This window comes from Nicotiana tomentosiformis, chromosome 4 (genome assembly GCF_000390325.3).
Source record: "Nicotiana tomentosiformis chromosome 4, ASM39032v3, whole genome shotgun sequence".
Lineage (NCBI taxonomy): Eukaryota > Viridiplantae > Streptophyta > Magnoliopsida > Solanales > Solanaceae > Nicotiana > Nicotiana tomentosiformis.
The window spans coordinates 95,014,618-95,024,882 of record NC_090815.1 but is presented as its reverse complement, the minus strand read 5'-3'; the positions used below and the strand labels follow the sequence as shown (position 1 = coordinate 95,024,882).

Below are 10,265 nucleotides of genomic sequence, written 5' to 3'. Positions count from 1 at the left end.
TACATGCCATCACCCATTGTACAAATTTAGTAGGAAAGTGAATATAAGCGAGGATCAGTTCTATAAAACACCACTCAACTGAGTCATAGGCCTATCTATCTTCAACAAGCACCTAGGTGATACCCCTTTCCTTTCATATCCCTTTACTAATTCATGACTCATTATAATATTGTCTGTGATTACTCTCCCTGGTACAAAGGCTGATTGGCTCGGATCAACAACATCATTCATTACATCTTGATTTCTATGTGTTAGTATTTTAGAGATGATCTTGTACAATATCGTACAACAAGAGATGGGCCTAAACTCAGATATTCTAGCTGGATTTTGTACCTTTGGGATCAGTGTTATGGTAGTGCAGTTGATGGTTTTGTACATGACCCATGTGTCAAAAAATTCCAACACTGCCTTAGTAATCTCTTCTCTTACTACAGACCAAGCTTTGTTAAAGAAACAGGCATTGCAACCATCATACCCTGGTGCTTTAAGGTCGTCAATATCTTTGAGAGATTGGACCACTTCATCTGTAGTTACAGGTGCAATGAGGGCTAATTGATGTTCTCCGCTCAGTACTCTTCCTTCATTCATAATCATGGGATTTACAGCTGGTAGTTGGGTAGCAACAGATCCCAGTAACTTTTCATAGAACCCAGTACTTCACTTTTTATACCTTCTTGATCCTGCACCATGTTCCCCTCAGCATTGATTAAATTCTTGATCTTGTTTTGTGCATTATTCTTCATGTTAGCAAAGAAAAAAATATTATTTGAGTCTCCTAGTTTTAGCCATTGTATTCTAGTTTTCTGACTGAATATACTTTCCTTAATATTGCTCCATTTCTCAAGCTCTGATTTTAGTGCTCCTTCCTGATCAAATAATGTATGCCTAGGTCCCCTCATCTGAGTTTGCATGTCTGCTAGTTATTGTCTTAATCGACTCATTTTCTCGCTTACCCCATTAAATTATGCTCGATTCAATTTCTTCATCTCCTATTTAACTGCTTTCAGCTTCTGCCAGACTTTACTCATACCAGTCCCATTATTTCTTTGATTCCACGTTGCTGCCACTTCTTGTAGGAAATTCTCATGCTCATCTAACCAATTAAGGAATCACAAAGGCCTAGGTCCTCCATGTAGTTCTTCTTCAAACTTGATACATAAGGGGGAATTCTGAAAAATTTGGGTTCATGATGTTAACCTCCAAGTGATGATATTTGATACACCATTCTGAGTTGACTAATGCTCTATCAATTTTGCTATAGATATGAGTATTTGTCCAAGTATACTCTCTCCCCACTGATTTCATTTCAGTCACTCCAGTATCAAAGAGATAGTCACTAAAATCCTTAGTTTCTATCTCATTGACATTATTTCCATACTTCCTATCTTCGACCTGTAATACTGCATTATAATCACCCATGGCAAGCTAATGGACCTGTTGTGAACTCTGTATACTCCTTAAAGCTTCCCACAACCCTCTTCTATCTTCTATTGTGTGCAAGCCATACACGACTATAAAATAAAATTCCATGCCCAAATTACACACTGTAATTTTTCCATAAAAAAACTGTTCTGTCGTCTGCTCAACATCAAATTTGACAGCATTTTGGTCCCATACTATCCCAATTTTGCCTCTCCTATTGTGGTTGTAATTGTGACACCAGCTCCACCTATTCACTATCTTCCTTAGAATTATTGCATCATTATTTTCTTTGACTCTATGCTCTATTATTGCTATCATTACTATATTATTATTATTATTCATAAACATCTTTAACTCCTTTTGCTTATAGGTCTTATTAAGACCTCTCACATTCCATGTAGCTATCTTCATGTGGGAATGAACATATGCGTATAATGTTTATACTCCCATTGTCTTCCTTCATTCATTCTTGTGTTATTTATCATTCCTTATCCTTCAAGCAATATATTAGGTCTACTTAGAGGATCAAATCCATTCACCTCTTCAACAGGCTTCTCTTTCCCGGCTAGTGCAGTATGAGTCATTTTACCTTCACCAAAATTATTCCATTGCCCTGTATTATAGCTCCCCTTTGTAGCTGACTTGTTTCGAACTATTTGTCATTGGCCTTCTTGTAATTGATCACCTTCAGCATTGGATTCTTTTTTTGTTCCTTCTATCTCATTTTGCTTTCCTTCAATCTGTTTCGCCTTTGCCTTTTTCCCTTGAATTTCTGGAGCATTCTGCTCCTCATTCCCTTGATTGTTTCCTGTGCGTCTCACCCATTGTGCCTTTGGTTTTATAGCTCCACCTCTTTGCTGCCCTACAAGTGACTTCTTATTCTGAATCGGATTGCATGAATGCCCAGCCTATAAGGAAGTATGACAGTACTCCGGTACAGAATCATATACTATCTCTTGGTCATAAACATCTCCCGTCGGATCTTTGACCTTAATAGTCTTTGGTAAAGACCTAGTAACATCCATTTCCACTAGTAATTCTTTCCATCTTTGTTGTGCATTCATCTGCATAAACAGGAACTCCAAGCCCACTTCCAATTCTGCTTAGTATCTCTCTTTCCCAGCAACTTAGAGGCAAGTTTGGCAATTTCACCTATAGAGGGATCGTTTGCAAAACTTCACTATGAAAATTAAACGTAGGTGCCCAAGCTTTGATGATAATTGATTTGCTATTTATCGTCTATGGCCCAGAACATAGAACGACATCTTTGTCTTCCAAACTATTAAAGCAAACTACAAATTATCCATCATTATGGTAAAATACCTTTGGCTTTGAGGCAAAATTCCATGTTGCAGTAATAAATCTTTCTTGGGCCTCAATAGTCGGATATCCTCTCCTGCAACATATAGGATTAGGGCTTGCCTCCATTTTGCGCTGCCTTTCTCAATTTCCTCTTTATTAAGCTCAACGATCTTTTCTCCATCTTGTATGATTGGGGCGATATATATGTAAGATTCATCCCTCTTTCTGCCATTTTGTTCCTATTAAAGAGTGTTGCCCAGTCCCTCTTCTCCTCTGACTGTGCATTAAGAAGCTTATTCTATGCTTTACTCACATCAATTTGTAATCTCCCGGGGTCAATAGACATGCCAATTGCTCCTCCTTCAATTGATAAGCTCCTCTTGCTCGAACCTTCACCTCCTGATATAGCAATTTGGATTTCCCCTCCTGATATAGCAATTTGGATTTCCCCTCCTTTAGATCTCGTTAGCGGCTGATTGCTTAGGGTTTTTCCTTGGATTACCCCTCCTACATCTGCAAGTGGTGTTTGCAGTAACGTAATCCGTTGTTGTTCCGGCACCGGTTCTGCACCTCGTATACCCTCAATTGGTGTACCACTAGGTGTTTTCAGTCCAGTGTTACTTTTTTCCAATTTCTCTATGCTACGCACTCCCTGAGCTTCATTGATTACCTCTGTTGCATGTCTAGCAGCTACTTTGGTAGCTTTCGGCCACCCTCTAGGCATCTCCGACTACTGCGCACGTTAGCTCACCTAATCGTACGCCGAGAGAGAATTTCTAGAGAGAGAAAAAAGTTCAATCTACGCTGGGTTAATTTTTTTATTAACAAAGTGAATGCTTAATATTTATAATAAATTTACTAGTTATCCAAAAAATCCCTTTAGAACATATTTTTCTAGAAATGTTCCCAAAGAAGTTAACGCATCTGGACGGTCGTTATCTTTAAGAAATTTCTTTCTGTTCTCAAAGTTTAGTTCGACAAGGGCCTCAACCCTATTTAAAACCCAAAAAAATTGAAAATATTTATAAAAGGTTTCTAAAGAACTGTCAAAACTAGGAGGCGTCTGTTACAAAAACAGGTTAATATTTTTTCCCGGAATCAAAATTTATAGATAAATAAAATAATTCGCGGAAAGTCAACCAAACGTCATCTAATGTTTTCCATTTTTTTAAAAATTAGAAAAATGATTCGAGAAGTTTTTCAGTTATAGCAAAACCGGTCAATATGGCAATATGCTGATATTAACATGTTCCTTATTACGTAGTTACGTACGTAATATAGTAGAAATTTTCTTGTTCAAGACAACAAATTTTTGGCAGTAGCTGCTAATCAATAATTCAAATCACTAGCAACCATTTGCCACAGCAATAAAATAGCTGTGGCGTCGTATCATGATTTACTAAGATTAATTCCGCCTCTTAGTACTAACACAATAAAGAAGACGACACACAAGTCACGATAAATCTTACCTTTCCTTATCAAAATGTTCTTTTTCAACTTGAAAAGATGTAATAAAAAGTTTTTGCAGTGTTATGAAACTTCTATAAGTTCTTATTACTTAAAAGCGAGAAGGGGAGAAAAGAGAAAGAGAAACAATGTATACATAGAAAACAAGGATTTAACACACACATATATAGAGAGAGTGACAAGGTAAAAAATTTTATGCTATCGGTGTTATTTAGCTTGTCATAACAAGTTGCATGCTTTGTTTCTCATGTTATTAATTCGACGGACGATATTTATAATTATCTTTTTGGTAATCTTAATGTATGGAAGCTAGTTAAACCCATGAAACAAATATTGGCATTTATAACCTATTTAACACGTGCTTAACTCATTTTATTCGAATAAGCTAAATTAATATGTCATCTAATGGAGCACAGAACAATAACATGAAGACACATTAAGGTTATTCTGAAAAAATGGCCGGCCTGCCGGCTTTCTTGTCACTTTCATCAACTTCCCTCTATTTCTCAAGATATTTTCTCCAAGTTTTCACTCAGCCTGCAGTGTTTTTCTTCTCTGTTCTCCATATGTCTTCTGTTTGTTCTTTTGATGAAGAATTCATGACCTTGTATATGCTTACAACTATTTGAGAATCTTGAAAAGATATTGCAACTTATGGGGTGTGCTCAAGCAAAACCTTCAATGCATTCGCCACCTCAGGGATTAGAGAAATTGAAATTGGAGAGTGGATATGTTGCTAGAGGTGATCAACATGTTAGACCAAGGAGGTCCACTGGACAGAGGCCTCATGAGCAAAGGGAGAAGAATAATGCTGCAGGTTATGGTGATGTTAGGAGATTGAGTGATACTTATAGAGATCATATTATCCATGAAAGAAATTTGGCGACGACGAGCGAGGGAAAAAGACAAACTGAAGAAAGCAATGATGTTGCTAGGACAATTACCAAGACAACAACTGATGAAGAAGAGTTAATAGATGGATGGCCAAAATGGCTAGTTGATAATATTCCAAGAGAAGCTTTGGCTGGTTTAGTCCCAAAAAGTGCTGATTCTTATGACAAAATTGACAAGGTTTGTCTCTTCTTTCTTATCCATTTTACCAGTGGAATTATGTGCATTGTCACGTTAAGTTGACCAACAACAACTGGTTACTCTCCTTATGCCAACCTGAAAAATAGAGTAATAACATGCTATAACCGGTTAAGTTAGTGTAAGGAAATTTACACTGTTAGTGCATATAACTTCCACTCTTAAAGTTATATTTAACTCTAGCCTTCTGCTTCTTTGCTCTGTCCCTTCCCTTTGATTGACACTAGACATTTCCAATGAATATTCTTGTGTAATTAAGAAACATCAGGCTTAAATTAGACCAAGTTTGTGCTATAATTTTGTTTCGAGAATGTTTTGGATGCAATGGTAAAGAACAAAGCTGAGTATTGAAAATTAATTTGATGCAAGGTTTTGATATTTTAGGTAGGTTCAGGTACTTATAGCAACGTGTATAAAGCGCGAGATAGGGATACAGGGAAGATCGTTGCCTTAAAGAAAGTCCGATTTGATACCTCAGAACCGGAGAGTATAAAGTTCATGGCTCGAGAGATTATGATCTTGCAGAAATTGGACCATCCTAATATCATAAAGCTTGAAGGACTGGCTACCTCCAGAATGCAATATAGTCTTTATATAGTTTTCGAATATATGCAGTCTGATCTTACCAGCATAATATCTCGGCCTGATATGAGACTTAGTGAAGCACAGGTCAGTACATTTTCAATCCATAATTCTTTTCAATATTTGATGTTTTCCATTGCAATTGCTGATTTTGAAAGCATTTGTCTTTGTGCAGATAAAGTGTTACATGCAACAGCTACTTGCAGGGCTGGAGCATTGCCACGAGAGGGGTATTTTGCATCGAGACATTAAGGGATCCAATTTGTTGATTGACAAAAATGGGATGCTAAAAATTGCAGATTTTGGACTTGCAAACTACTTCAATCCTGAAGAAAAGCGTTCTCTTACTAGTCGAGTTGTCACACTTTGGTACAGAGCTCCAGAACTACTATTAGGTGCTACAGATTATGGAAAAGGTATTGATCTTTGGAGTGCTGGCTGCCTCATGGCTGAAATGTTTGCGGGCAGACCTATTCTGCCCGGTCGAACAGAGGTACTACCCTAACTTAGAAAAAAAACTTCAATGTTTCTCATCAATTGTCATTTGATTAAACATATCCTAAAGGGTGGTATAATTGTTGAAAAATGCTTTAGGTGGAGCAGCTGCACAAGATATTCAAGCTTTGTGGTACGCCTACAGAGGATTACTGGAGGAAAACAAAACTTTCAACTACATTCAGACCACCATATACCTATAGTTCTAACAAGAAGGAAGCTTTCAGGCACTTTCCTCTATCTTCTTGGAGGCTTCTAAACGTTCTTCTTGCGTTAGATCCTGCAAATCGCGGTTCTGCAAGTTCAGCTCTTCAAGATGAGGTAAATGTTAATTGACATACAACATTCAATGTCATTCTAACTGTAAGTTCGATGAGAAGTGTTTGTTAAATGAAGTTCTTATGTCTCTTGATTTTGTAAAATGTTTCAAAGCAGTTCTTTCGTACAAGCCCATTGGCATGTGAACTCTCGGAGCTGCCTGTAGTGTATAAGGAGGAACCTGAGACAGTGTTAAAGCTTGAGAGGAGAAGGTAAGTGAGCTCATTTATACGCCCAAATCGTCTTCTTGAAATGTCAGAATTCTGTGTTTAATGTTATTAGAGTCAGGCAGTAGTTGAGGGTTATGGTTTGTAATCTCTTCATATAGTATTTGACAATCCGTACCTCAAGTCTTAGCTTTTGGGTCTGAGTTAGGTCCATAGTCCATTTTCTTCACGAATATCACTAAGCTTAGTCTCGATCCACGTTGTTTTTTGCGAACAAGAAAAACTATACAAATTGCAGCAAAAATAATATAAGCCCTATCTATAACACTACACTAACAAAACAACAGTGATTTTTAACAAAAAGTTTCATGTTCCTGTTCTGGTACTGTAAGCTCATTACATAGACTGAATCATCTAATCTCAAGCTTAAATCTCTGTTAAAGTGACTTGACATTCAAGGTCTCGATAATCCATTTTCCTTTCCTACAGGCACAAGACTCGACAACGCTCTCAATCACAAAAGGAACGCAAAAAGAAAATAATAGAAGCAGATGAAACAAAACCAGATAATGTTGGCTCTTATGAGGTACATTTCTCATTTTATGCTCCCATAAAGCACTAAAGACTTCTAATGAAGACCTTGAAAACAATTATCATCGTTTAATATTCTGCGTATGTGAGAGATCGATCATTAAAAATGAACGAATGTACATGTTTCAGGAGCCAACAAAGAGTAGAGTTACAACAGTCTTTACTCTACTAGAGCCAGGAAGCAGCACTACCACTACTACTACAACAGCAAGCACATCCTCAAGCACTTCAAAGCCAACTGAGAAAGAAGAGAGTCCACAGAGTTCTCCAAGAAGTACTGAATCTGATCCCAATGCTATTAGGAACATCAAGAATAGACCTCCTTTGCCAAATGCTAGAAGAAGCAGAGCTAACAACAGCAAGAAGGATGCGTTGAGTCGCGTCCAAAGGTCTCAATCCACCAAAGATTTCCGACATGTTGATCATAAAAAGCTTCATGATGTTGTTGAATAAGGCACTTATAACTAGTTGAATTACACCGACCGTGTAAAAACTCTTTACATTGTCAGTGTAAATAAGTTAATCCTTCAATTATTTTCTTCTAAGGTTTGGTTTGCAACTTATAGATTGTGTAAATAACTTGTTGTCTATATTAAAAATTATACGGTACATTGGTGTATAATTATGAAACAAGACAAGTTGTTTAATAAACAAGTATTTTGAGGTTACGTTATTCTTTTTGTATTACACAGATAAATAATTTAGTTTTGACTTTATAATTTGAAAGACGTGATTTTTGTAATATCTGATTCTTGCTGCAAATAGCAATTTGTTTCACATTTAGCATCTTATTTGATCGGAGTTTCAGTATGCAACTACCAATTAGCGGCCAGCAGAGGAAATTCAGCCCACAGTGGGGCAAGTAATGATTCAGCTTCATAATCCAACCACGAGATATACAATATTGGAAGTTCCTGAAACTATCTACTCTTAGTGTTTTGAGCTATAGACTAATAGACATGAGACAATGCTCGTATCGCTACTAAAAAACTGTCAAAAAGCGTCCAGAAAAACAGACCAAAATCGGTCGGAATCGAACAAAAACCGATCGATTTTCGATCGTTTTCAATTCGTCGAAAAAATAATGGTCGCTAATGGCTATCGACCGTAGGCAATCGATATTTCCGACCGAAGTCGGTCGGTAATCTTCAACGCACTTTGACCAATATTCTGACACAAAATAAACTTACCGACCGAATTCGGTTGGTATTCTTGAAAATAATTTCCAATTATTTTTAAAATTAGCGATCGACTTCGGTTGAAATTTTAATTATTCATTTTTTAAAAATTGTTCAATTCTGACCGAAATCGGTCGGTATTATTAAAATATTTAAAATTTAAAATCAAAAATTTCGACCGAAGTTGGTCGGTATTATTAAAATATTTAATATTTAAAATCAAAAATTCCGACTGAAGTCGGTCGGTAAATTTAAATTTTTGGAAAATCAACTGAACATTTCCGATCGACCTTGGTCGGTAGGCGGTCGGTTTTCTGGGTAAGCTTTTGGCAGAATACAACTGTTTTATAGCTGCACCACCTGCCAACAACCAATCACCTATAATGACAGCATTACATTGCTGTCATTCAACCAATAACAACTCTCAAAACTATATTAACAAAACATCATCTCCATCTCCACTAAACTATATTAACAAAATATCATACCCAACAACAAAACGTTTCACAAGTTAAAAGTTCAAACATCATTCAATGAGTGTTTTATACTACATCATCTCCATCTCCACTACTAGAACCTTCATCATCGGCATGGTTCGAAGGATCACGGCGAGATGGAGACACATATGGGGAAGGCTCACGAGACCGGAGAATGGAGAAAGCACCACTAGCAAGAAGATTGACCAGCTGACCTTGAAGGATATTAAATTGTTGGTCCCTCTTTTCTAGCTGAACTTGAAGGGTATCAAATTGTTTATCTCTCTTTTGTTCTCTAGCCTTTGTCTCTTCAAGCTCTGTTGTCAGCTTTGTGATCTTCTTCTCCATAGATGAGAGAGTCGACCTATCAATTGCCTCGCCCTGGGCGGCAGATCCTATACCTTGCAATCCAGCCCTATAGCACCGGAATAATCTCTCTGAAAGGCCATATGCTATCCCCTTTTTAGGACAACCGACTACATCCAACCATATCTTCTGCGCTTCTTCGTTTGAAAGGGGTGGTCACTCGCCTTGCTCATTCGATGGCAAGCTCTGAGTGTACTCCTCCACATTAGTCTTGTAGCTACCATTTATTTAGAAAATAGAAAATTATTAACTATATAATATTATAAATATTAATTTCAAGTTATAGTAGTTATGAAACTTACATATGTAGTCTCTGCACGGTCCTCAACCCATCTAGTTGGACCTGTCGATGCTTTCTTCTTCCGGATATGAGTCTCCATGAAGAACTCATCATGAGTCATCTTCCTCCCATATTTTTTTCCTACAAATATAATACAACTTGTTACCAAAATTAAAATATATAAATATAGTTCGATAAAAATATAATTAAATATTTTAAGGAATTACCAGTAGTCTCCTCACAGTCCCCATGATCCTTGCACCCACACAGTGCAAGGAGCCATCCTTCTTAGATGCTCGGACCTTCTTTCGTTGTTCACTCCTCTTCTCAAATTTCTCAGTAGTCCACTACCTCAGCAGATCCTCCCATATGTGCGGTAGAACCCAGGAAGGTTTCTTGCTCTTCTTCCGAGGAAAACAGAAGGTTCAGTGATTATCTTTGTAGTCTCATGACTATGTATGAACCTGTAACATAGCAATTATATTAACTAAACAAGACTAGCTATTATAATTCAGCAAAAATAAAAAAGTAA

The 10,265-nt window shown here is 37.1% G+C and overlaps 1 protein-coding gene across 1 annotated transcript; it reads left to right on the top strand.

Annotated features, from left to right (window-relative positions):
• The first annotated feature begins 4,554 nt into the window (after positions 1-4,554).
• LOC104118298 (probable serine/threonine-protein kinase At1g54610) lies at positions 4,555-8,101 on the top strand. Its single transcript, XM_009629517.4, has 7 exons — positions 4,555-5,262; positions 5,665-5,949; positions 6,038-6,355; positions 6,457-6,678; positions 6,793-6,887; positions 7,332-7,428; positions 7,563-8,101. The coding sequence occupies exons 1-7, from the start codon at positions 4,846-4,848 to the stop codon at positions 7,884-7,886; spliced, it is 1,758 nt and encodes a 585-aa protein (XP_009627812.1). The 5' UTR covers positions 4,555-4,845; the 3' UTR covers positions 7,887-8,101.
• Positions 8,102-10,265: the final 2,164 nt, after the last annotated feature.

What these genes read in the sequence shown, in the direction of transcription:
- LOC104118298 (XM_009629517.4), top strand. Translation starts at nt 4,846, where the DNA reads ATGGGGTGTGCTCAAGCAAAACCTTCAATGCATTCGCCACCTCAGGGA. An exon ending in TTAAAGCTTGAGAGGAGAAG is followed by an intron (nt 6,888 to 7,331) that starts GTAAGTGAGCTC and finishes CCTTTCCTACAG; the next exon opens with GCACAAGACTCGACAACGCT. An exon ending in ATAATGTTGGCTCTTATGAG is followed by an intron (nt 7,429 to 7,562) that starts GTACATTTCTCA and finishes TACATGTTTCAG; the next exon opens with GAGCCAACAAAGAGTAGAGT.